The following is a 22,877-nucleotide window of genomic DNA, read 5'->3' as shown; positions in this document are numbered from 1 at the left end:
AATTCAAATAGTTGTAGTGACCAACACTGACAAGACAGTAACTAAATTAAATAGTATAAATAGCTATCAATCGATGCACTTTAGCTTAATAATTATGTAATTAAACATGATTAATAGTGGTTGCATCCTTTTCTCATATTTCTGGAACAATTCCTGTTTAAGTATCTGTAACAGCTCTGTTCCATTGAGGGGTAAGTTTCATAATGCAAAGCTTTGTAAGGAAAGAGAGAATCCCTGTTTTATTTCAATTATGCTGCTGTATATAGCTTCCATCATTAGATGTAAATTGTGCTGTCTAGTGTCTGGCATAAACAATGTCCCTGTGTTCAGTATGAGAAGAACACAGAATAATCTGTCTTGAATTTTTCTCTAAATTGCCGGCTCTGTCAGTTTTTCTTGACTTTTCTTTCTATTCTCAGCTTGGACTGTAGTTGAGGGGAAGTGCTTGTTTCCCTGCAAGTTCAGATGTTTCCATGTATAATCTTCCAGCTGTTCCACTAAATATTAAGAATGATATATCTGTATGCCTGTGATTTTAGAGATGGATACCCAAAAGGGGGAAAGTGCAGGAAAGGGCAAAAGTGCATAAAGACTTAATGATGTGGGATTAATTTACTACTTCAAATTTGTAATGTAAGTCTTAGAAAAATAGTTTGGAATGATAAAAAGAACCTATGCCAAATTACATGAAAAAGTACTACTACTACTTTCCTCATTTGTCCTGTCTAAACAGGGTTGCTTTTGCAGATCCTGGCTGTCCTCTTGCTTTGGTCATACAAATCTTCTTCCAAGTCCTCCTCTCTCATGTTCCTCTCCACTATCTCTCTCCATCTCATCTTCAGTCTTCCTCTTCCTTTTCTCCCTAGTAGTGCCATTCTGCTAACTTCTTAGTTAGGAAGAACTACTTCACTGTAAGGGTGGCCAGAGCCTGGAATAGGCTTCCCAGAGAGGTGGTGCTCTCACCTTCCCTGGAAATCTTCAGGAGGAGACTGGATAGGCACCTGGCTGGGGTCTTATGACCCCTGTCACCCCCAGTGCTCGTTCCTGCCCATGGCAGGGGGTCGGACTTGATGATCTGTCTAGGTCCCTTCCAACTCTATGATTCTTTGATTCTTTTCCCTTTATTCTTCTGGACTTCTTTGAACATGCCCATGCCATGACAGTCTTCCCTCTTATACTTTTTTAGATGCCTCCACAACCTTGGGACTGGCATTGAATGGATATGAAAATGTACACTGAGATACATTCTAGAAACTAAATCTGAATATAAACACCTTCAGATACAAAGTTAAGCAACTAATTTACTACTGGTCAGACCTGAGGAAGGGCACTTTATAACCAACAGCTTATCTTTTCACTTCCAACTATACAGTTGGTGCAATAAAAGATAAGACCAAAAAAACCCTTGCTTTTGCTTATTTCTGAATCATTATGGCTACAACGAAACTTCACCATACTATAAGCTAAAATGCACACCTTCAGCTGACACTTTGAGCTAATTGTCTTTGTTTTCTTAATTCTATTTACATAGAAAACCAACATTGGAGAAAGGGTCATTGGTCACTTTATGACCCCCTAGTTTCATATGTGATTAAAGGGTCATGACCTTTTAATTAATAGGGTCAGAGTACTCCTGTAGCATAATGGTGCAGGAGTATGAGGCACAAATATTGGTGACCTTTCAAGAAATACTGTTTTGTTTCTTGGTTCATTTGGCATTAGCAGTTTCATCAAAATCTGCATGGCAAAAGATTTTTGCCCATGAACAGTATTTAAGATGAAGCGAGTTTGCAAGGGTGGGCACTGGAAACTTTATTGTTCTATAATTTCTAGCTCTCATTCATCACCAGTGTTTTGCAGACCAAATTGAGCTTCCAGTTATCACCTCTTGATTTCAAACTAATATCTGCTATAGAATTTGTGGCAATATATATATTGGTGAAGTCAAATTTTTATTCTCGCAATCAAAAATTAGTTAAACAAGTACTGCTGAGATAATCTGGCTGGGAACCCAGCCTACAGAAATGAATGGTGACATGGGGCTGAACTATAATTTGCATGACATTCTGATTTGGTATTGCCACTGCAGTATGTTTTGGTTTGGGGAGTTCATTTCTGATGAAAGGTTAAGCTTCCATGGACAGCAGACATTTCTAAACAACAAAAACAAGAATAAAAACACATAATTTAGGTAAAAAAAAACCAAATTTTTTTCAAAAATTGACAGATTTTCACTGTTTCTTCAATGACTTTAAAATTCAATTGGCTAAACCTATGCGTCATTTTCCCACTTCTGTATTCTTGCAAATATTTCATGGCTTTGATAGTCCAAAAAGTGGTTTCTGGTGTATGTATCATTAGGAATAAATCCTGCATACTATATTTTACCTGAAAAGAAAAATAAATGCAGTAAAAGCCACGTTATGTGGCACCTTAGAAACTGGCATTCTCCATTAACCGGCATGCCGGTTGACGCAGCAAAACTGAAAGTGCCCATCCTAGCACTTCCGGTTTCGCCGAGCCCCCACAACAGCAAAGAAGCCTGTGCTGCTGAGCCCCCATGGCCTGGGGCAAAGTAGACCCTCCTCCCTGTCTGTCAGCACACTGACACCAGGGAGGGCGACAGCGCACTGGATGCAGTGGGAGGGGCTGTGGCCCAAAAAGGCAAAGATGCCTGTTTGGGCCTCTTGGGTAACGGGCATATTTGGTTATCTGGCACCTCCCATTCCCCATGGGTGCCAGATGACAGACCTTTTGCTGTACCAGCTTTAAAGTAGGTGGTACTAGCTAAAGCTGTGCTAGTTCATCACCATATATATCTGCTTGTATGTTGCATCCTCACCTCTTACCCTTCAGCATTTTTGTGTTAGATTGCAAGGTCCTGGACCGTAAGGATTGTCTTAATTCTGTGTTTATACTGGATCTAAAACAGTGGGGCCAAATCCCTACGATCATATATTTTATTGCAACTGCAGTAAAACAGTATCACAGATGTAGCTCATAGTAGATTTTGGCCTTGCTCTGGCTGCTTGGCTAACAATTCTGTATTTGACCAGATTAGAGTACTGCAGAGTTCTATAAGACATGTTAGTTCTGCAATGCTAATAAGAATAAAAGGAATAAAAAAAATTACCTGAAAGTAATCCAGCTTGTTATCCACACAGGAAGCCAGATCCATTCGAAAGCAAATTGAGAATTCAAGCCTTTGGGACAGGTAGCATATCCAGTAACTTGTCTATAAATAGGGTGACTATACATCCTGGTTTGGCTGCGACACACCAGGATTCTGTAGCCTGGTCCTGGCCAGTTTGTCAGGTGTTCTGGGCCAGAGTCTGGTGAGGTGGAATGACACTATGTGCCAGGCAGAGGGCTGGGTAGGCACTGCTTCTCCTGTGCGGGAACAAGGATGTGCCATGTGTGGGTGGGGTGGCACCTGCTCCCACCTACCTGTCTTGCTCCTGCATAAGAGCAGCGGAGCCTGCCCAGCTGCCTGCCTGTCAGACTCTGGTCTGGGACTTCTGATCTACCAGCCGGAACAGGGCTACAGAATCCTAGTGTCCAGGTCAAACCAGGACATATGGTCAACCTGTCTATAAAGCACTGTGTGCCAGATGCAATATACATAGTTCATTGTGTGTTCTGGGAGTGTGATACTTGCCATAGAATCTGAGCTTTCATTTATATCTTAAAGGGGTGCTAGTTGTGAAACATGGTTATTTTAACTATCAACTTTAACTATTCACTACTGATTATTTTAGTAGAAGCCTAGACTGGTTGTACTTATCCATTGTTGGAACTATGCCCAGAGATGCTAGAATAGAAAAATTAGACATTATTCTGTCTCAGCCCTTTCACATGCCAGATTGATTCCAGCCTTTTCTGAAAGAGGGTTTAAAAGAAAATACTCATTTGCCCAGTGCTGTAACCCTTAGTTTACATACCCAAAGTTCAACCTGCGTCTTACTAGTTGTTTAAAACTTCAGCCTTCTGATAATTTTGATAGTGCTGCTCGTATTAATACAGACTTGCAGAACCAAAACAAGTAATAATGGCCATCAAAAGCTATCATTTTAGGTTACTTACATCTTGTAACAGTATTTCCAGTCCGCTGTGGACTTGAACACTAATTTGTTTAGGTTTGGGTACCTTTTCACTTAAAGCAGAATATACCATACTTTGAAGAAAGATATATACTTAGGGCTGTGCAAAACTTTGGTAACTGATTTGATGCAGAGGAGATTTGACCTGATTAAGGGACCAAATCTCCAAATCCGAATTGAATCGGGAGACCAGTTAAGAGTTCTGAATCTATTCAGATGCTTTGAATTAATTCAGAAAAAGATTCAGAAAAGATTTGGCCATAGACTAAATAGGTGGCTGACAAGTCTGTTGGGGTTCGGGGAGTGGTGAGGGAAAGAACTTGGGGGGAGAGGGAGGGATTGGGGCTGGGACAAGCTGCCCAGTTGGGGCAAAAGTCAAGGGACTTGGGGTGGGGGGTGCAGGATGTGGGCGCATCAGCACTCGGAGCAGCGCTATGCCCTGCTGCCACTTGCCTTGCTGGAGTGGGGAAGGGCAGGATGCAAGCATAGCTTGATGTGGGCGGAAGGGGACAATGGCATGCAGCAGGGCATAGTCCCCACTCCCAGTGCTGCCGCACCCAGCCACCTGTGTTTTGCCATGCTGGCTGGCAAGCAGTGGCAGTGCAGAGTCCCTGCTCCTAGCGCTGATGCGGGGGCTCTGCCTTGCTGCCACTTGCCCGGTTACCACGGCGGGGGGCGCAATGCAGGCATGGCTCACTCCAGGCAGAAGGGGGCAAGCGGCAGCAAGGCATAGGCCCTGCTCTCAGCACTACTGTGCCCACATCAGCACTGGAAGCGGGGACTCCACTTTGCTGGTGCTTGCCAGCACAGGGGGTGTGGGATGTGGGCACAGTAGTGCTGGGAGCGAGGACTTGCCTTGCTGTTGCTTGCACCCTTCAGCCTGGAGTGAGCCACACCTGCATCACACAGCCCCCCCTTTTTCCCCCCTGCATGAGCTGGGCAAGCAGCAGCAGGGCAGAGCCCCTGCTCCCAGTGCTACCACGCCTGCATCCCACAACCCACCCACCTGCCTCCCCAACTAACGTCCCCCCTCCTTCCCCCCCCGGCTGGGTAGGTTGTCCCAGCCCCAACCCCTTCCTCCCCCTCGCTCCTTCCCTCCCCCAACCCCAACAGACTAACCAGCTGGAGGCAGCTGTGCCAGCTGTCTGTTTAGTCTATGGTCAGATCTCCAAAGTGGTGCCAAATCTTTCAGATTTGATTCACCCAAATTAAATTGGGACAGTGACTCGAATCTCCAAATAAAATCACTGTCCTCCAAATCAGCCGAATCTAAACTTGAAGTGAATACTTGCCACTTCTCACAGGCCTAATATATACCATATGCTATGTTATGTTTTAAAGACCAGTTTTGAGATTAATTTCAGCTACAGTTTAAGGAAAGTAAATGCTGCTGTAAATAGACAGAGGAAGTCAGGAAAATTCAACAACATATAGTTCACTACAACTACATGAGTCTAAATCTTTTCTCCTCCTGAAAAGGAGATTTTGTTATAAAAGCTACTCAAGAAAGAAGTTGTGCTCCGAGGTTTCGTATCTCATTGCTGCAGTAAAAACTGATTTGCAATATTTTTTTCTTTTCTGATTTGAATAGACTGGTGTATGGACTATACTCACCAAGGTTACACAGAATTTCTTAAAGCCACTGCACACAGGACTTAATATGTCAAAAGCACATTATGAAGCAGAAATAAAGAACAAGAAAGAAAACAGACAAGGTTGGTTATCTCCATTACTATCAATTATGTTCTTTACTTTTGGATATTATAAGTGAATTCACAAGTACTAAGTAGGTTGAATGTAAAATATATTGATTTAAATCGGCAACACACCAATCCGGTAGGTACTCTGTTATTAGCAGGGATTCTGGTTTTCTCTGTTTAAAACCCCCAAATTCTATGATAACCCCCCCAAATTCTGATTTAAAAACCTAAAAATCCACAGCGTTCCGCAATTAAAATGAAATGCCACACTATATATAGGTATTAGTTGAACACAGTGTTTTATTTTTATATTTACAATTCTAAATATGGAAGTCTACCAGTGCCTCAATTACTGCAATAAAATAAATTCTAAATACCTATATGTTTTAGCTTTTATTTATTTATTTATTTTTGATCATGGAAAATCAGAGCTCTGCCTGCCCATGGTCCCCCTCACTCCCAACCACAGCTCCCCCCTCTCCACTCAACCCTGATGGTTCCCCTCCATGCCCGACCTGCAGCCTCATTCTTGCTCGTCTTCTTCACTTTCGACCCACAGCTGCATCCCTTCCAGTGCAGCTGGTGCCCTTCATTTCCAACTTGCAGCCCCCCTGTTTCCAGTGGGGCCCCTCACTTCTGGCCCACAGCCCTCTGCCCCCCCCCAGCCCTGCCAGATGGGGCCCTCAGCTGCCAGGGGTATGGGGCCCAGCAGCTGCATCTTGCCTGCTCTGAGAGTGCCAGTTGCAGCCAGCCGGCAGCACCCAAGCCTTCTGCATGTGGGAAGCAACAGCAGCTGTGGATGGAGTAGAGCACCGAGACCCTGCCCTCCTGTGGGTGGCACAGCCAGAGTGGAGCCTGTAGTGGGTTGGGGGAGGATATAGGTTGCCTGCTGCGGGGCTACTTGCCCTGCTGGTCTCCCTTGGGTCCTTCATGGCCCAGTGGGCGGGACCCAGTGCAGGAGGGCGGAGCGTTGCAGCAAGACTTGGTGCTATCGCTGCTATTAGGAGCAGTGCACCACAATGGCGAAGCATCTCCTGCCCACCTGGCAGCAATAGGAGTGGCTGTGGTGGCCTGGGGTTGTGTCCCCTCACTGCTGCTAGGTGGGCAGGAGGCACCTTGCCATGGTGTCATGGCCAGCACAGGGCTTCCAGCTGCCAAGCGTGCCTCGCTGCCTCCCTCATTGTGACTGCTGCTGCCACCTCAATTTGCGTCTTCCCCAACCATAGACTTACCTGCAGGCAGCTCGACTACTACCTGGCTGTATTGCTGGCCACATGCATGTGCACAAACATGTACATGGTATCACCTGTGTCCCGCTCCTCCCAGCCCCAAGTAGCCCTTGCAGGCTGGAACTCTGCCAGCCTGCAAGGGGAAACCAGGGTTTCCTGCATTTTTCTCCTTAAAGGAGAAATTCTGTGTTTTTCTGCAGTAAACAGAAAACCTGGATCCCTGGTTATTAGTAACTAACCACTATCAAAATGATATAAAGGTCAGAAGCTAAATGTGGGGTTTGTTTATATTAAATTTATTGAATCCAATATGGAGCATTTACTCATAAAAGTAGCCATTATTTGGATTTGCTTCTCTCCAAACACACGTGTAATCCTTATTAAAAGTAATAGGAAATGAGTGCGATTCAAAGAGTAGATCTGTTTCAACAGGAATTTGTCATATGGAAAACATTCAAAACTTTCTCTGCATTGCAACTTTTGACATGGGCTTCCTTCACAACTAATATATGCATCTTGCCCTCTAGCACAGGGATGGGCAAAATCTGGCTCCCAGGTTGGATCCAGTCAGGAGTAGATGCCATTTCCCAGCCTTCCTGCACATGGTTGGGGCCAGTCTCCATGGAGACCCCAGCTGCAGTTGTGCAGGAAAGCTCAAGGCTGGGGTTGCCATGGAGGCCAGCCTCAGCCACACTGGCAGTGCCTGTGGCAGAGCTGGGTAGAGGAGGCTGCTCCGGAGCTGCTGGGAACTTGTGATGGGAGCAGCTTGCTCCAGAGCCAGGGTAGAGCCGTGATCTGTAGCCTGCATGCTCCAGGCAGGAGGGCAGAAGCAGGGGATTGCAGCTCTGCCCCTGCTCCAGACCAGGCTGTCACTGCTGCAAGGAGCTTGAGTAGAGCCGCAATCCCGTGTTTTCATGCCTTTGCCTAGGGTGTGCAGGCTACAGATGGTGGCTCTGCCTTGGCTCCGGAGCAAGCTGACCCCATTGTAAGATCCGAGCAGCTCCAGAACAGCTCTCTGCCCTGCCCTGTGGCTGCATCTGTGGCTGGTCTCCATGGCAACCCCAGCCTTGAGCTTCCTGCGCAGCTGTGGTGGGGGTCTCCATGGAGACCAGCCTCAGCCATGAGAGTGGGGGCTGCTGCTGGGAAATGGAGTCTGGCTGCTGGCCAGATCTGCCGTTTTACCCATCCCTGCTCTAGCAGAATCCACAGGGTTAGGTTCCCATTCCCTGTGAATAGAATCCAAAAAAGCCAGCATACTGATCATTTAAAGATTTGCCTAAGCCTAATGACAATTGGAAAGTAAAATTAAAGTTCACCAGTTTCTGTAGCCAGTGGAGGTGATGTGGTTAGTATCATGTCTGGTTGCCTTTGACTCCTTATCCTGAATGACAAAGTACCTGACTACAGCTGGATCAGGTAGGAATGGTCTTTGGCATGAGTCCAGAGCAGAACTTGGACTCCCACCTGTGGACCCATAACAAGAATGGACCCTTAACCACTCCACCATCCACTCCTGAGCATCTAATTAACCAATAAAAATGCTAAGGAAATTATATATGTCAAGAAGAGTTAGGGATTAATTCTCTGACTCCGATTCACAGCTGTGAAGTCTCCCTTGGAGCTAGGCAACTAAGATTACCCTTTCTTACAAAACAGTGTGGGTACAACTGCCATCTGTCCCTTATTCACTAGCTTTATGGTCATTGTACTTACCAGTATGTGGGAGACCCAGCTTCAGCTCCCTGCTCTGCCTGTGGGAATCTGAATGCACATCACGCTTTCCAGGAAAATGATGTAATTATTAGGCTACAGGATGTTTCAGGGTGGCTCTTGATTTTCCCTGTTGCAACTATTCCACTTTACATACCAACTAAAAATTCATTGGGTCAGGTGATAGTGGGAGCATCTACACATGTGCTGGACTGTGCAGTTATTACTGTGCAGTCATTTAGTTACTGCACAGTCCTGGTGCCTCACTGGTTGTTTCTGACGCTACTGCATAGTAGGATCAGCATCATTGCTTGTTGCTACAGCAATGTAGCATCTTGTGTAAGCATGCTGTATGTGTGTGCACATGCGGGCATGTATGTTCATATGTGACTACATCCTAGTACAGTGATTCTCAATTAGGGTGCTGCAACCTATATGTGATTCACATCTGCATGATTCACAAGATAAACCTAAGATTTCAAATAAAACATTCTGATCTGTTAGAATGAGTTCACTGGAACAGAAATATTCCTCTATTGTTTTTTGTAGTAAAAAATGAGTGAAAGCTAAAAGAGCTGTCTAAGAATCCAAAAAAGGTTGAGAAGCACTGTCCTAGTAGTTTGTTCTGCAACATGCAGGTTAGGGGCTATATAGAGACTGTAAGACCTAATATAAAACTCAGTCCAAAGGATTGCTTTAAGACTGTTGCATCATTTCATATGTAAATCAGACAGCCCTGGAGATCTACCTCTGCCTGATCACTGGTACCTTGAATCTTATCAGTGCTTCATGCTATATCCCTAGGTTTTCCTCATTGTCCCCAGTATGCTTTCCTACATGAGGGCTCATGAGGAATTTCCCTGGAGGTAACCTGTGGCTATCTTAGTCTGATCCTAAAGTGGGAACTCCCTTTCAGCTTAATCAGGGCTTTTAAGAGCCTCCTGTGACCCTTTACCTGGCATAAAGGGACAAGAGCTGGGGAGAACATCTCGCCCAAATACCTAGGTGATGGTAAAACTAAACTGTTATCAACTTCCTATAAGTGTCCAAATAAGTTACAAGTACCAAATGTAAATGTAAAATAACATTATCCCTCAGTTCCTAGGGCTGTTCTTGCAGCCTAAGCAATTCAAGCTAAGAAAGCAGCTGAATAAAGAAGAGGAGCAAACAGCTTTCACTGCAGCAGTAAACTGCATATTCAGTCTTAGATTAATTTAAATTAGGCACTCTAAAATTCTTCTCTTGCCATCTTTCTTCATGTGGAATTGTCCTTTAGTCAAACTTTCCTTTTTTAATAAAAGAAAATATAGCTTGCATTTTTTCATTTTATGTAAACTGCAGCTACATAAAGAGCCCCCTTTTTTTTTTTTTAGTACTCTGTGTGCAGTTGCATCAGATGCAGCCCAGTGGCATAGTAATGCCTGGCTGTATGGAGAACTGGAGTTATAAGAACCAGTTGTTCAGTTTCTACAGACTCACTGTTAACCATTTTTTCTTTTACAGAGTCTCACACTTCTAACACAGTTTGTTCTGTAACTGTTAGTGGGGAAAAGATGCCTAACATGTCTGCTGAAATGCAACTTCAGGTAGGTGTGTTTCCCCCCCGGTATTTTAATGTATTAAGACTTTTTTTATCTGGAGAAAAGTATACATTTAGCGCTAACTGGGAAAAATAAATGCGATTGTGGTAATATAAATAACATTAATTTTTCTTGACATTTCAGGTTCTGCACTCAGCTCTTTTCACATTTGATTTAATAGAAAGTGTTCTTGCCCGAGTTGAAGAACTCATTGAAGTGAAAATTAAAGCTGTGACAAATGAAAATATTGGGGTCAAATGAAGAATTTCTTCCTCTAAATTCTAATGATCCTTTCACTTTTGCAATACATGAAGACATTGGTCATTGTGATTTTACTTGAAAGGAATGTTACCAGTTTTAAAGAAGACTGTTGAGAGTAATTTATATTGACTGCTATAAGAACTGCAGCTACTGCCTTTTATATGATTTTTTTTTTTTTTTTTTTTTTTAGTTTTCTGTAATATGGCGCTAGACCATCTACTTCTTTTTAAACCAAGTTATACTCTGGCATTAGCTACAGTTTTACTAACATTTAGAGACTGAACCTGCTTGGCAGATGATATTTGTATTTTGATAACCTTTGAAAATGAGATTGTTTGTTTCCCGGGGGGGAGGGGCGGGCTGTTTGTTCTGTTTGTGCATAGAAGTGGTGTTGTATTTGTATTACCTAGAACCTGTTAGATAATATTGATTGACTTATGTGTGTATTACAAAGGTATTTGTAAAGTGTTTTCAGATCCACAGGTAAAAAGTACTATATAAATGCTATATATTATTATCCCTGTTACTGATATGGGCAACCAGCCTTCTAGAATACTGAAACCTTGGCTATAAATCAGGACTACCTACACTGGTTATTAAAATAGGAATGAAGACAAGTGGAAAACAATCTTAGAGCAAATAAGATAAATTTAGAACTTTTCAATCAGTGGTAATAAACATTTACATCACAGTACATACAGTTTTAGTAAATAAAAACAAGAGTAGATTTCCCTGTATAATTAACTTGTAATGTATAAGATGGTCTTAATTAGAACCTGTGAGAGTTCTCCCAAAGATGTTTAACGACTTGAAAGTAATAGATGAGTGCTATCAAACTAAAGGTTTTTTATTTTTTAGTACAATCGCACTGAACAGAAAACCCCAAAATCAACTGCCAGAGTTTAAAATAAGAAAAACGTCCTTTTTCTTCAAGACAGTAAACTTGGTAAAACTCTGTTTTGCATTGAATACAGGTATGGACACAAGCATGTTGGAACAGACTCTATTAGTTGAGTCTGCTGGAACATGGTAATTACTGTGCTCCAACAGCTTGCTGCATCTCATGCATCAGACTGTACTTCAAAATGGCAGTGGGGATACTTGAACTAAAGCTTGTTGAACAAACTTTAGTTTAAGTGCCCCCACCACCACTTTAAAGCATGGGGACACTGATCTACGAGACACAGCAGCGTTTTAATTAGAGCAGCTCTTGGAGCTGCTCTAATTAAATCACAGGTTCTTTCACCCCCAGGGCACATGTAAAAGTGCCTTACAATGCTTCTGGGTTGAAAATATGTATGCTTTTTAACATTTAAATTGACACTTATTTTTCTGCTCTGATGTTGTATTTTTAATAGAAAAGGGAGCATTTGTATTTTGTTCAGAAATACAACTGCATAAATTCTGAATAGAAATAATGATGCTAAATTAGTTGCAGTCCAACTGGATTTGATGAAGCATTTTCCAAACTGAACTCTGTTCTATAATCTGAGCTTTTGCTGTCATCATTCTGCAGCGAATATTGTCTACATATGGTTTAGAGGTGGTCTGAAAGGAAAAAGTAAATGCCTTAATTAGAATAAAACAGCAAGGGGAGAGTAAAGAAATACTTCAAAATGTAAAAGTACATGTATTGAGACTGGGACTACATTTTCAGAATTTTTGGCAGTAGAGTAAGTAGATAAGTCTGTTGAGGTGCTAGGTTTATTCTAACATAGGCATGAGACAGCTCTTGTTGCTGCCTGACTGTGCCTTCTAATTTGGATTAAGGAAGGGTGGCATAAGAGTGTTTGTTTATGCGGGTACTTCTCCATCTGAGAGTACTCTTAAAGTTGTCTTTGGGTAGCCAATTATGTTGGCCTTCTAAATGCTTAGCACTGATCAAGCTAAGGGGCAAGAATCTGGCTTTAAGATTTAGAATCACATTTCAGTAATCATACTATATTTACTTGAATACAAGATGAGGTTCCCCCCAGTTAGCATGAGAACAATGCCCCTCATTTTATAATCGCATGCAAGGAAATCTCATTAAATACATAATCTATCAGTAAATTGCTGCCAAAAGCAGCATGTGCTCAGCAATGGGAACCAACTATGAAGTGGACTGAATGTAGCCAACACTGAGCATGACCATCAAAACACATGGCCCACACTGGGCAAACATGCTGATGGGAACCTACCAGGAGAATAGGTTAGTATAGCCCATCTTGAATATGACATACAATAGTGCCCATTAAGCAAAGTCCTTCTCACCACTAACTCTTTCAAGTCTTGGTGAGCCACAACATTTCGTACAGTTCACCCAGAATTTCTGTGTTGCCTCCTCTCAGCCTGGCACACGTGATTAGTGTGGCCCCACACTCCAAGAGGTGAAGCTGGACCAGGTTACCCTGCATCTTCTCTGCACATAAATTGTTGGACCATCTCAGGACTTGTGACAAGAACATTTGGTTCCAGTCATGAGTGGAAGCTAATTAGCACATGGATCATTTGTGGGGAGTATCTGGAGAATGCAGACACACTAAGTAGTGTTGAGCTATGACCTCTGGTGAGGCCCAGCCCAATTAACTAATGGTAAATCATGAGCCTTTGGCTATGGACTAATATACATCATTTATAACATGAAACTGGGACGTTAATGTAGATCAAATGTAGCATTTAAGTTAAAATTTAAAAGATCAGCAGCAGGCCTGATTTTTTTTTAAGACTTCTTAATTAACATTGAATTGTTGTTGAAAATGGGAACTGATTGTACCAGTGGTTCCCAACCTTCAGCCTGTGAGGCCAGATCCAATGCACAGGGTTGGGGTAGGATGCAGCCAGATCTAGCAAGTGAGGTTGGGGTGTGCATGATGTTGAGCTGATGCACGTGGTCATATCTGGCACATGGTTAAATGTGGCATGTGTGCTTAGTCCAACGCAGCTGATGGTGCCCATGGATTGATGCTCTGGACTGGCCCTGTGCCACTTGCCTGGCCTGCAGGGCCAGAAGGTTGAGCATCACTGGATTGTACAATAGGAGATAGAGAGGTACTGTGGTCAGCATTCAAATAGCATACAGCAGTCACTGTTGTAAATAAGATACTACAGATAGTTTTATGGATTCTAAAATAGGAAATAACTGCAAACAATTCTAATTTGGAAAATAGTGATTATTTTACATGGAGCCTTTTATAAAAAGGATAACATGCAAGCTAGTATCAGATCCTAACAATCATGTACTTGCTACTACTATTAATTTTTAGTGTATTATTGGAGTACTGTTCATATGACTGTTGTTGCATTGATTCATTATTTCCATAGAGAAAAATGATTGCTAGGGATTTATATAACTCTTGTATGTGTGTTCATTCTTTCAGAGAAAATTCATGTTTACATAAACATGCAGGATATGTGGCAGGTAGTTGCAAAGATAAAAAGGATATAAACAGCACTATTGCACTTGTTAGGCTTTAGAATTAATATTAAAAGAATTAAAATTGAAATTCACAAGTTACTGCATTTTTTTCAAATGAAAAATTTTAACTTCAAAAGGCATTTAATATTTAGATCTCATTTGGATTGTATACTGTTTTTTTCCCCAGTAAATAAATAGAACCACTTCTGACTTAGGGTATACGAGGGCAAAATTAGGTCCCGATGTTTTCATTCATCTTTATCCATGCTTAATAGATTCATAGATGCTAGGGTCAGAAGGGACCTCAACAGATTGTTGAGTTTGACCCCCTGCCCTGGGTAGGAAAGAGTGCTAGGGTCAGATGACCCCAGCCAGATGCCTATCCTTAAAGACCCCCCAAGGTAGGGGAGAGCACCACCTCCCTTGGAAGGCCATCCCAAGATTTGGCCGCCCTCACCATGAAGAAGTTTTTCCTGATGTCTGGCTTAAATCTGTTCTCTGTCAGTTTGTGACCATTGCTCCTTGTTACCCCCAGAGGCGCCTTGGTGAACAGAGCATCTCTGGTTACTTGCCGCACCCTGCTAATGAATTTGAATTTGGAGGGCCACAAGACCACCTCTAAGCCTTCTCTCGCGGAGGCTGAAGAGGTCTGGTTCCCTTAGTCTGTTCTCGTAGGGCTTGACCTGTAAACCCTTAACCATATGAGTGGCCCTCCTCTGGACCCTCTCGAGGTTATTCACATCCTTATTAAAGTATGGCACCCAAAATTGGACGCAGTACTCCAACTGCGGTCTGACCAATGCCACATAGAGGGGAAGTATCGCCTTGGTTCTATTTGTCATTCATCTGCTGATGCATGATAAAGTGTGGTTAGCTTTTCTGATGATTTTGCCACACTGACGACTCATGTTTATCTTGGAAACCGCTATGACTCCAAGATCCCTTTCCGCTTCTGTGCTGCTGAGTGAGTCATTCCCCAGCCAGTAAGTGTGCTGGATATTTTTACGCCCTAGGTACAGTACTGTGCATTTGTCCTTGTTGTACTGCATCCTGTTGTGTTCTGCCCACTTATCCAACCTGTCCAGGTCTGCCTGTTGTCGTTCCCTACCCTCCAGAGTGTTCACTTCCCCCCACAATTTAGTATCATCTGCAGACTTGGACAAAGTACACTACACACCCACATAAGGCCTTTTAAAGCTACCACTAACAATGGTTTAAACCAGAGGTTGGCAACCTTTGTCTTGCCAAATCATTTAATCTGGCCTGCAAAGCTGATATGTTGGCAGGATTCAGCGGGGGAAGTAGTAGCTTAGCTAGAAGCGCAGCAACAGTGATTTGGTGGGCTGAGAGGAGTAGCAAGCCACAAACAGCAGCCTGGCTTCAGATCCATTGATTTGGCCTGCCATTCCTGAACTGGGTTGCCAATGCCTGATTTAAATCGTTAATATTTACACAACTAAAACATCCAGCTTCAACTAATATTCCTGGTATGATAGATGTTGTATGAACGTTGATCACTGTGATGGTAAGGCACAAACACAGTTACAGACAAAAATTAGCTTTGTAGGTTCCTGCTTTTTTGGTTAATGTGTTTTTAAAAACCTTTTTATGAGATAATGTTTGTATGTCAGTAGACTTACCTTGGCTATAGTTAGCATGAGCCGAACAGTTTCAGAAGCATTATGGACTGGAATTATCTGTAAATTACTACCCAGGAATCTACACATGAGAAAAAAAAATAGGATTATTTTTAAGCTGTCTATTTACTGTACATTACAGCATAGGGCTAAAAAATGTCAGATTGTAATGTGGTGGTGAATAGGTGGTAGAAGAATGCAGAGAATTGTTTTCAAGACAAATGAAAGGTTGATACTAGTTATACACCCTTTTCCCTGTTTATATTCACTCTTATTATAGTATTTTTCTGGGTTTGTGTCAGAGAGAAACTCCATTCCATCTCTGAAGAGCTTAGCAAGAGCTCAAAGTACCCTTTCCTTCTCTTAGGGCAAATCTTCCTCAACAAGCACAAACCCAGAGAGGACTGAACTACTTAAGAATTCTTCTGCTCTGCCAGTTGCAGAAGAATTGCAGTTTACTGGTAATGTTCAAAAAGCCAGTGGACAGTTAGATTTGTGGAGGCTGACAACAGAGCACAGTAAGGTGTCAGACAACACTAAACAAAAAGAATAGTTCAGAGTCTGAACTGTAGTATTACTGCAGACAACCATCCAGACCTAACATTACATGTTGATTCCACACAATTAAAATAACAGAATAATCCTAACATGGAGTGAAATTCTTAAAATACAATTCCTAATGTCTGAAACTATATTGCTCCCATAGCTATTATATTGAAAGTCCAGTTTGGTTGTCTTATATGTTGAAAATGATGTAGCAGTTATATTAGGCCTGTGTGAAACAGCTATATTTCGTTTCAGTTTCAGATTCAGACATTTTGGAGGACAATGATTCCTTTTGGTGTTGCGGATTACTGTTATGTTTCGATTTGGCTGAATCTGTTTCAGAGTTTCGACACTGGTTTGAAGATTCGGATTGGCTGGGGAGAGGCAGACACATCTAAGCAGCTGCAGGTTCTCCTGTGGCTCCTCTAGCTGTGCCTGCCTCTGCCCCGGCAGGCAACAACAACAACAAAAAGCCCCACACTCACCAGTTGCAGCAGCGGTGGTCAGGTCCTCTGAGGGCTCGTGGTAGAGCCCCTCCACACAGTGGGGGGCAGTGGGGATCGCATGCCCACTTGGCATCTGGGTGGCAGTTGTCACATTGTGTGGGTGCAGCACGGCTTGGTAGAGTGTCGTGCAGTGTCTGGGAGCCGGGGCAGTTCCAGCAGTCCCTCTCCTCTGGGTCAGGGCAGGATGGCATAGCCCAGCACAGGAAACTCAGGGTGAGGCCAGGGCCATGCAGTGAAGAGGCTGGAGGGGGGCACCTGTGCAAGCACATGCTGCAGCAGGGGGGGAGGCGGAGGGGTGGGGCACATGGTGCCCTCATGGTACAGCCATGTAGCCCACAGCCCAGGATCCTATGACCCACACTGGCCTGTGGGGTGCACAGCCCCCAACTTGGACAGCTTTGCTGTAAGGCGGGGGTGGGCAAAATGCAGCCCAAGGGCCGGACGCGGCCCGCTGGACCATTCTATCTGGCCTGCAGGCCCCCCCTCAAAATTAAGAAAATTAATATTTATCTGCCCTTGGCTGCTTGTCATGCAGCCCTCAATGGCTTGCCAAAACTCAGTAAGCAGCCCTCTGCTCTAAATAATTGCCTGCCGTGGCTGTAAGGGAAGAATGGAAGGAGCCCCAGCCACAGTAAGATACAGTATATTGAACTAGGTGGACTTGTAGTATGATCCAGTATAAGACATTCTTTCTCTTACTATGGCAAAGCATTAAGTGCTGAAGCCAAAGAGTAGGTGCCTGTGTAACCAAATTGGATCCATCCCTAAGTGACTATTTCTATCAAATACAGTAAATAATGGTTTATAACAGCAACATTTTATATGTTTGATATCATAAATATCCCTTGTTTAACAATTACCTGAATTGGCAAATGTGACATTTTCACAAAGCTGAATGTTAGTGAGTTACACCCACCTAAAACCATTTGCAAATTGCTAATTCTCAATCTATTTTTGGATCATTGCCATCAGCTGAATACTACATACTTGCTATGTACTTGATAAACTTTTAAGACTTCCCATGCAAATTTATGGAATACTCACAAATACTTAATAAAAGCCATACATTTCACCCTATACATTTTGCCACTCAGCAGTAATTGACAGTATGCCTGTGACTTAGAGGTATTAGTTTCTGGAAGATAAAGATCAAAGACACCATTAAAGTAGTCATTCATTTGACATAAAGAGGAAAACAAACTGAAGTTGGTCTACTGTACCCATCGGAAATTGGCTGTAACTGGGAGAACTGTGTAGCATGGTATTTGATATTATTCCTAGCAGCTATAAACTCAAATTTAATTCTTCAGGCTTCACTAGAAATTGTGTTAAAGACATTTTAAAATGATTTTTTCTCTTTTAGTATAAAAGAAAGCTGATAGTTCAATTATTGGCGTATATATGTTTGCTTTACATAACTGGATTGGAAGAGCTGGTGAAAAATATTTGTTAAGCTTTCTTTATTCAGAAAAAAAAAATTCTGGTACAAAGTCAGTTTTATAATTAATATTAAAAAAAAGATGCTGGCAGAACTATTTTAGTATAAAAGCAGAGTTTTCCATCTATATGATATGCCTAGGGAAAAGAAATATTACCTAGCACTGAAATGAATGAAGAGGATGTTGTTTGTTGTTTTCAGGAGTGTTCCATGTTGTCAAGTTGACTATCGTACATCAAATTCATTCAGATACCATTTTTTTGCACATTCTTTGTTAATAAGACAAGTCAATGTTGCAGATTTTATCCTGTGGCTAATTTTCCAGTGGATAAGTAAAATCAAGGTCCCTTACAAATAGGATCCCTGGGCCAATATAATTATACTTTATCTTATTTTAGCAATAAAAAATAGTGGTCTAGTTGAATTCATACCTCTTCTGAATTCTAAACATTATATTCCATTCTTTTGGTCCATGAAGGGCAGCTAACAAAAGCAAAAAACTATTCCTATGAATGTTTATGAACTTCTCAATTCTGTCTAAAAACAGATCTTCCGTCATCAACAACTCTTGAGTGTCTGCCAATAAAAATGCAATACCTAGAGAAGAAATGAATTACAGCTTAAATTACTGGCTGCTTATTTCATGGTTTTAATAAATAAAGTTGAACTTTCTAGCTAAATAATAAGTAAACAGAGCTCAACTCCAGCATATATATGATGGCACAAGAATACAAGGTGTACAAGACTATAAGTCAGTTCTCATGCAGTAATGCAATTCCCATTGTGTTAATGTGCAAGCCATTTCAGAAGGAAATGATATTGCAAATTGACAGGCCTGCAATGGCATGTTCACTGGTTTAAACTAGATTTGGTCACTGAATATCTACCACTTGACCAAACCACAATTTAATGTTCTTTTCCAATTTAATACATGACTATGAAAGCTGGCAATTCACTTAAAGGGACACAGAGATGACCAAATGTCTTTGGAAGTAAATGCCTCTGAAAAACACTAGGGATTACGGAATTAATTTCTAGAAAAATGACAGGATTAATCAGGGAGTTGAGTAATTCTATTGCTAAGACCACCTAGAAAGGAAGAAAAAATTATATCTGAAGCACATGAAGAAGGAAGCCAGAGCTTCTGCTGTGGTAATTATGCTATTGTGCAACAAGAGGAAGACACAAAAACAGGCTCACTGAAAAAATCTTTCTGTCAAATAAACACTCAGGGAAAATGTGTGGGACTTTAATACAGGACTTGAGGCATTGGCCCAAGTAATCAGGGAAGGCTGAAGCTTCCATATGCCCAATGTGACATCTCATAGCAAAGGAATGATGCAGACTAAGGATAAGCAGAACTATATATTCTCAATGCCACTTTAAATTGTTTATAGAGCAGTTGTGTTTTGAATAACAACTCTAGAAATAGCCACACAGGGTTTCCATGTTTCTGTCTTGATGATCTATCAAATCTCCTTGTTTAATCAAAATTTAAAAAGTTTCTTCCTAACTGCCAGCTCAACAACTCAGTTTAGAAGATGAAAGTCAAGCCAGTTTTCTTTTTCATATGCACTGTCACTAGGAGTAAAGGTTTTCAGACTGAATTATATTTCAGTGACAGCTATGCAGTCCTATTTTGCCTCAATTAGGTTGCTCAGGTGTAACCATAATTTACTAAATAGTTCAGTTGACATACAGAAAGAACAATACAATTCAGTCACAGTAAAATATATGAGACGAGTGAAAATGAATGGTAGCAGGAAGTTATTTTAATCTCTGAATTCATTAAGTCTGTCCAGGCACTCACACTACAGTTCTGTTTTGCAAGATAATATTTTTATATACTCCTTTTTTAGTGTACTTTCAGGCTCATGTCTGTTTTGTCCAGGCCCTCCACTTTTCTCTCTCAGGGTTCCTCTTGACAGAGAAGAGCCTTTGCAACCTTAGCACATTCACTTCATCCACTCCAAACTGGATGGAGTTTCTACAATGTGGCTTTTATAGAAATTTCTTAGGTCCGAAAGATGGTTCTATCAGAGGGTCTGCTCCTACATCCCATTAGATTTGAAAAGTTCCTTAAGAAATAAGTGCTGCAACTCCAAATTACTGTACCAGAAAGAGAGAAAATGAGGGATCCATTTTCCACTGAATCTGAGTATCGCACTCTATGATGCTGACTCTGAAGAGATGCTGCAATCTCATGATTCTAAATAATTAAAAACAATAAGAACATGCAACAATATCAACGAGAAAAAATTACAATTAAAACAGATCTGAATTATATCAGGCTTTTGGGATCTTTGTTTAGAAAATCTTTTTACTATGGTAGCAATGAAAACTTGGAACATGTTACTTTTGCATAGTTGAAAATCATATCTAATATTTTCATAATTGAGTAGCTACAATAATGGAATAAGCATGAAACCTGGATTAAAAACTTTTTCATAATTTTCTCCATTATTACTAATTTGCAATACGTTCATTTTGCCATAGAAAACACTCACATAATACATAAGGAAGCTTCTCAAACAAAGCTGCTCACAGTAAAATTTTTGTTCTTAAAGAATGATATACTGAAGGAGGATTTGTAGACAGCCAAAATGTATACCGGTATACTTGTTTGACTGAAGTTATCTAGGCTGAATTTTAATTCATTATCATGGATGTCAACATGGCACTCGGACAGCTGAGAAAGACTGGTTTGGATAAGCTTTCTATGCTTCATTGTAGAATGCATTCTGCACAGGGAAACATGAACATTGCCCCTTGCAACACAGAGATGTAACTAGCAAGTTTTACATCCTGGGCAAAAGCCTGCAGGAGGTAGATGGTGCTGAACATCGGAGAAAAAGGGGCATGGGGGAAGTGTCACTGTTATCTGCCCTGGGGACTCAAAATCCCTGGCAACTGCACCATCACCTGGGAACTCGCATTCTGATGCCCACTCTGCACTCATACCAGGTTCCTTGCTTGCCCACCCCAAGTTACACTTCTGATATAACATGACTGTTGGAAGTTTAAAATTAATGGACTTCTGTACATTTTGCAACCTGAAGTAAGGGCAATGTTACAAGGTGGCATGATCTATTTAAAGAGTTAAACTGTCAAGAAACTTGGAACCTCTTCCTAGCTTTGCTACTTTAATGTCAGGAAAGTCTCTGTTGCTGTGTTTCCCCTCTGGTTAAGTACAGATAATGATCTTTATTTGCCTTTGCAAAATGCTTTGATGAAAGGCAATATGAATGCAAAGTATTATAATAAAAATAAATAAATTCACCAACAACAGGCTGCCAAATTGACAGCAAAAATAAAAAGAATCAAAAGAATCATAGAGAACATTTTTGGCATCACTTGTCATTATGACTTCATTTTATGCCGGACTGGCAAAAGTTAAGAAGCTGAAATCATACAGGTATAATATAAGAAATACAGACTGCGTGTCAATGAAAGAGAGGCCACTGGGTTGTCAGGTAGCCAAATGCCAGCAGGAGGCAACTGGGCATTTTCATGGAAGTAATATTCTCATTTGTGACACATCCACAAGATCAGCTTCCAAGATATTACTTCAGTCTTGGGAAAAACTGTCTGCTGTCCTGGCTCTTTGATAGTGCAGATGTCCTATATAAGTACCATCACAGGTAAGAAGTAAGGGTGGTTAAAGGAGGAAAAAGCAAAGCCTGTAACAAATAAAATAATGTGATCCAAATCACTATCTTCAGGACAGGAGAAGCTCCTTAGAACTGCACTCCAGCTATTCCCAGCTGAGGGTTCCTAGAGAACCTTTACCAGCCCATGGGTTTTAGGACAGTTGCCTCTATGTTGCCAGGGCTGACACCAAATTAACCTAAGCATCAGGGAACTAAAAACAACCTCTTGGCAGACCCTCTCATTTTGCTGGGTAGAGAGAAGATATGGGCCTTGTGACAAGCAGAGGTAAATGTATACTTTGATCTCCTTGACAGACACAAAAAAATTGCAGTACATTTTTAATTTCTCCAAGGAGCAATGCTGTATAAAAGAGGAAGTCTTCAGGGAGGAGTCCAAAAAGGAAAGGACATCTTTGCTGAAATAACTGACAGTGATGATCAGTTAAAAATATCCACAAAGCAACATCCATGGAGAAAAAGTAAACATTCGTTAAATACTGCATCCCACAACATCAAGTGGCAGGATACTGAGCAGCTACCAGGTATGAGGGGAAACAATACAGTCAGGAAAGTATGCAAAGAAACAAAATAGGTTTGCAGTGATTAAAGCAGGTTTACCAGATTAATGACACACTGTATTTTCCTGTATGCAGTATATACTTTTGCATTGCATGAAATCTTTCATGTTAAAAAATATGTGCAACATTTGACACTTAATTCAGTGTTTGTTAGTGAGTCAGATGCTGCAGTTGACTAATAACTGGCACAGTACCTGGAGAGCTGTACTCATAATAACTGTTGTGATCCATCTTGCTTTTTCCTGCCCACCACTTTCTGCCATTTTCACAGGGGTTGAATGTTCTGCTACAGAAACACAGCTGCTGAGTCCTTCTGAAAGACTTAAAAAAAACTAGCAAGAAAGTAAAAATGTCAGGCACAAACTATATGTAATCAGGGCACACAAAGTGTTACAGGATCCAACTGAAATCAGGGCCTAGACCCAAATCTTCAACAAAGTTGGATTAGGGTGACCATATTTCCCCAAGTCTCAAAATGGCACTCACTGTTTCCCTCCCCTCCTCTGCCACACTAAGCTGTCTGCCAGCGATGGTCTCAGCTGAGC

The 22,877-nt window shown here is 41.7% G+C and overlaps 2 protein-coding genes across 6 annotated transcripts in view; one reads left to right on the top strand and one right to left on the bottom strand.

Moving 5' to 3' along the window:
• The window catches only part of GLMN (glomulin), a 38,032-nt gene extending 27,123 nt beyond the window's left edge, over window positions 1–10,909 (top strand). For 3 of the 5 annotated variants that reach the window (XM_090048986.1, XM_090048983.1, XM_090048985.1), the window contains 3 exons: window positions 5,692–5,815; window positions 10,243–10,325; window positions 10,464–10,906. In XM_090048986.1, coding sequence (XP_089905112.1) covers window positions 5,692–5,815; window positions 10,243–10,325; window positions 10,464–10,580 — 324 coding nt within the window. In that variant the 3' untranslated portion in view covers window positions 10,581–10,906. Of the gene's footprint in view, window positions 1–5,691; window positions 5,816–10,242; window positions 10,326–10,463 lie in introns of all 5 variants that reach the window. The other 2 variants (XM_090048988.1, XM_090048987.1) reach the window with 1 other exon arrangement.
• Window positions 10,910–11,993: 1,084 nt separating this feature from the next.
• Window positions 11,994–22,595, bottom strand: C5H1orf146 (chromosome 5 C1orf146 homolog). Its single transcript, XM_090048537.1, has 5 exons — window positions 22,527–22,595; window positions 20,220–20,313; window positions 18,536–18,701; window positions 15,618–15,696; window positions 11,994–12,128 (listed from the first exon to the last, which is right to left on the bottom strand). The coding sequence occupies exons 1-5, from the start codon at window positions 22,593–22,595 to the stop codon at window positions 12,009–12,011; spliced, it is 528 nt and encodes a 175-aa protein (XP_089904663.1). The 3' UTR covers window positions 11,994–12,008.
• Between the last annotated feature and the right edge of the window lie 282 nt (window positions 22,596–22,877).

Source organism: Crocodylus siamensis, chromosome 5 (assembly GCF_052110815.1).
Source record: "Crocodylus siamensis isolate JL-2025a chromosome 5, ASM5211081v1, whole genome shotgun sequence".
Classification (NCBI taxonomy): domain Eukaryota; kingdom Metazoa; phylum Chordata; order Crocodylia; family Crocodylidae; genus Crocodylus; species Crocodylus siamensis.
Note: the sequence above shows the minus strand (reverse complement) of the source record. Positions and strands in the feature narration are given on the sequence as shown.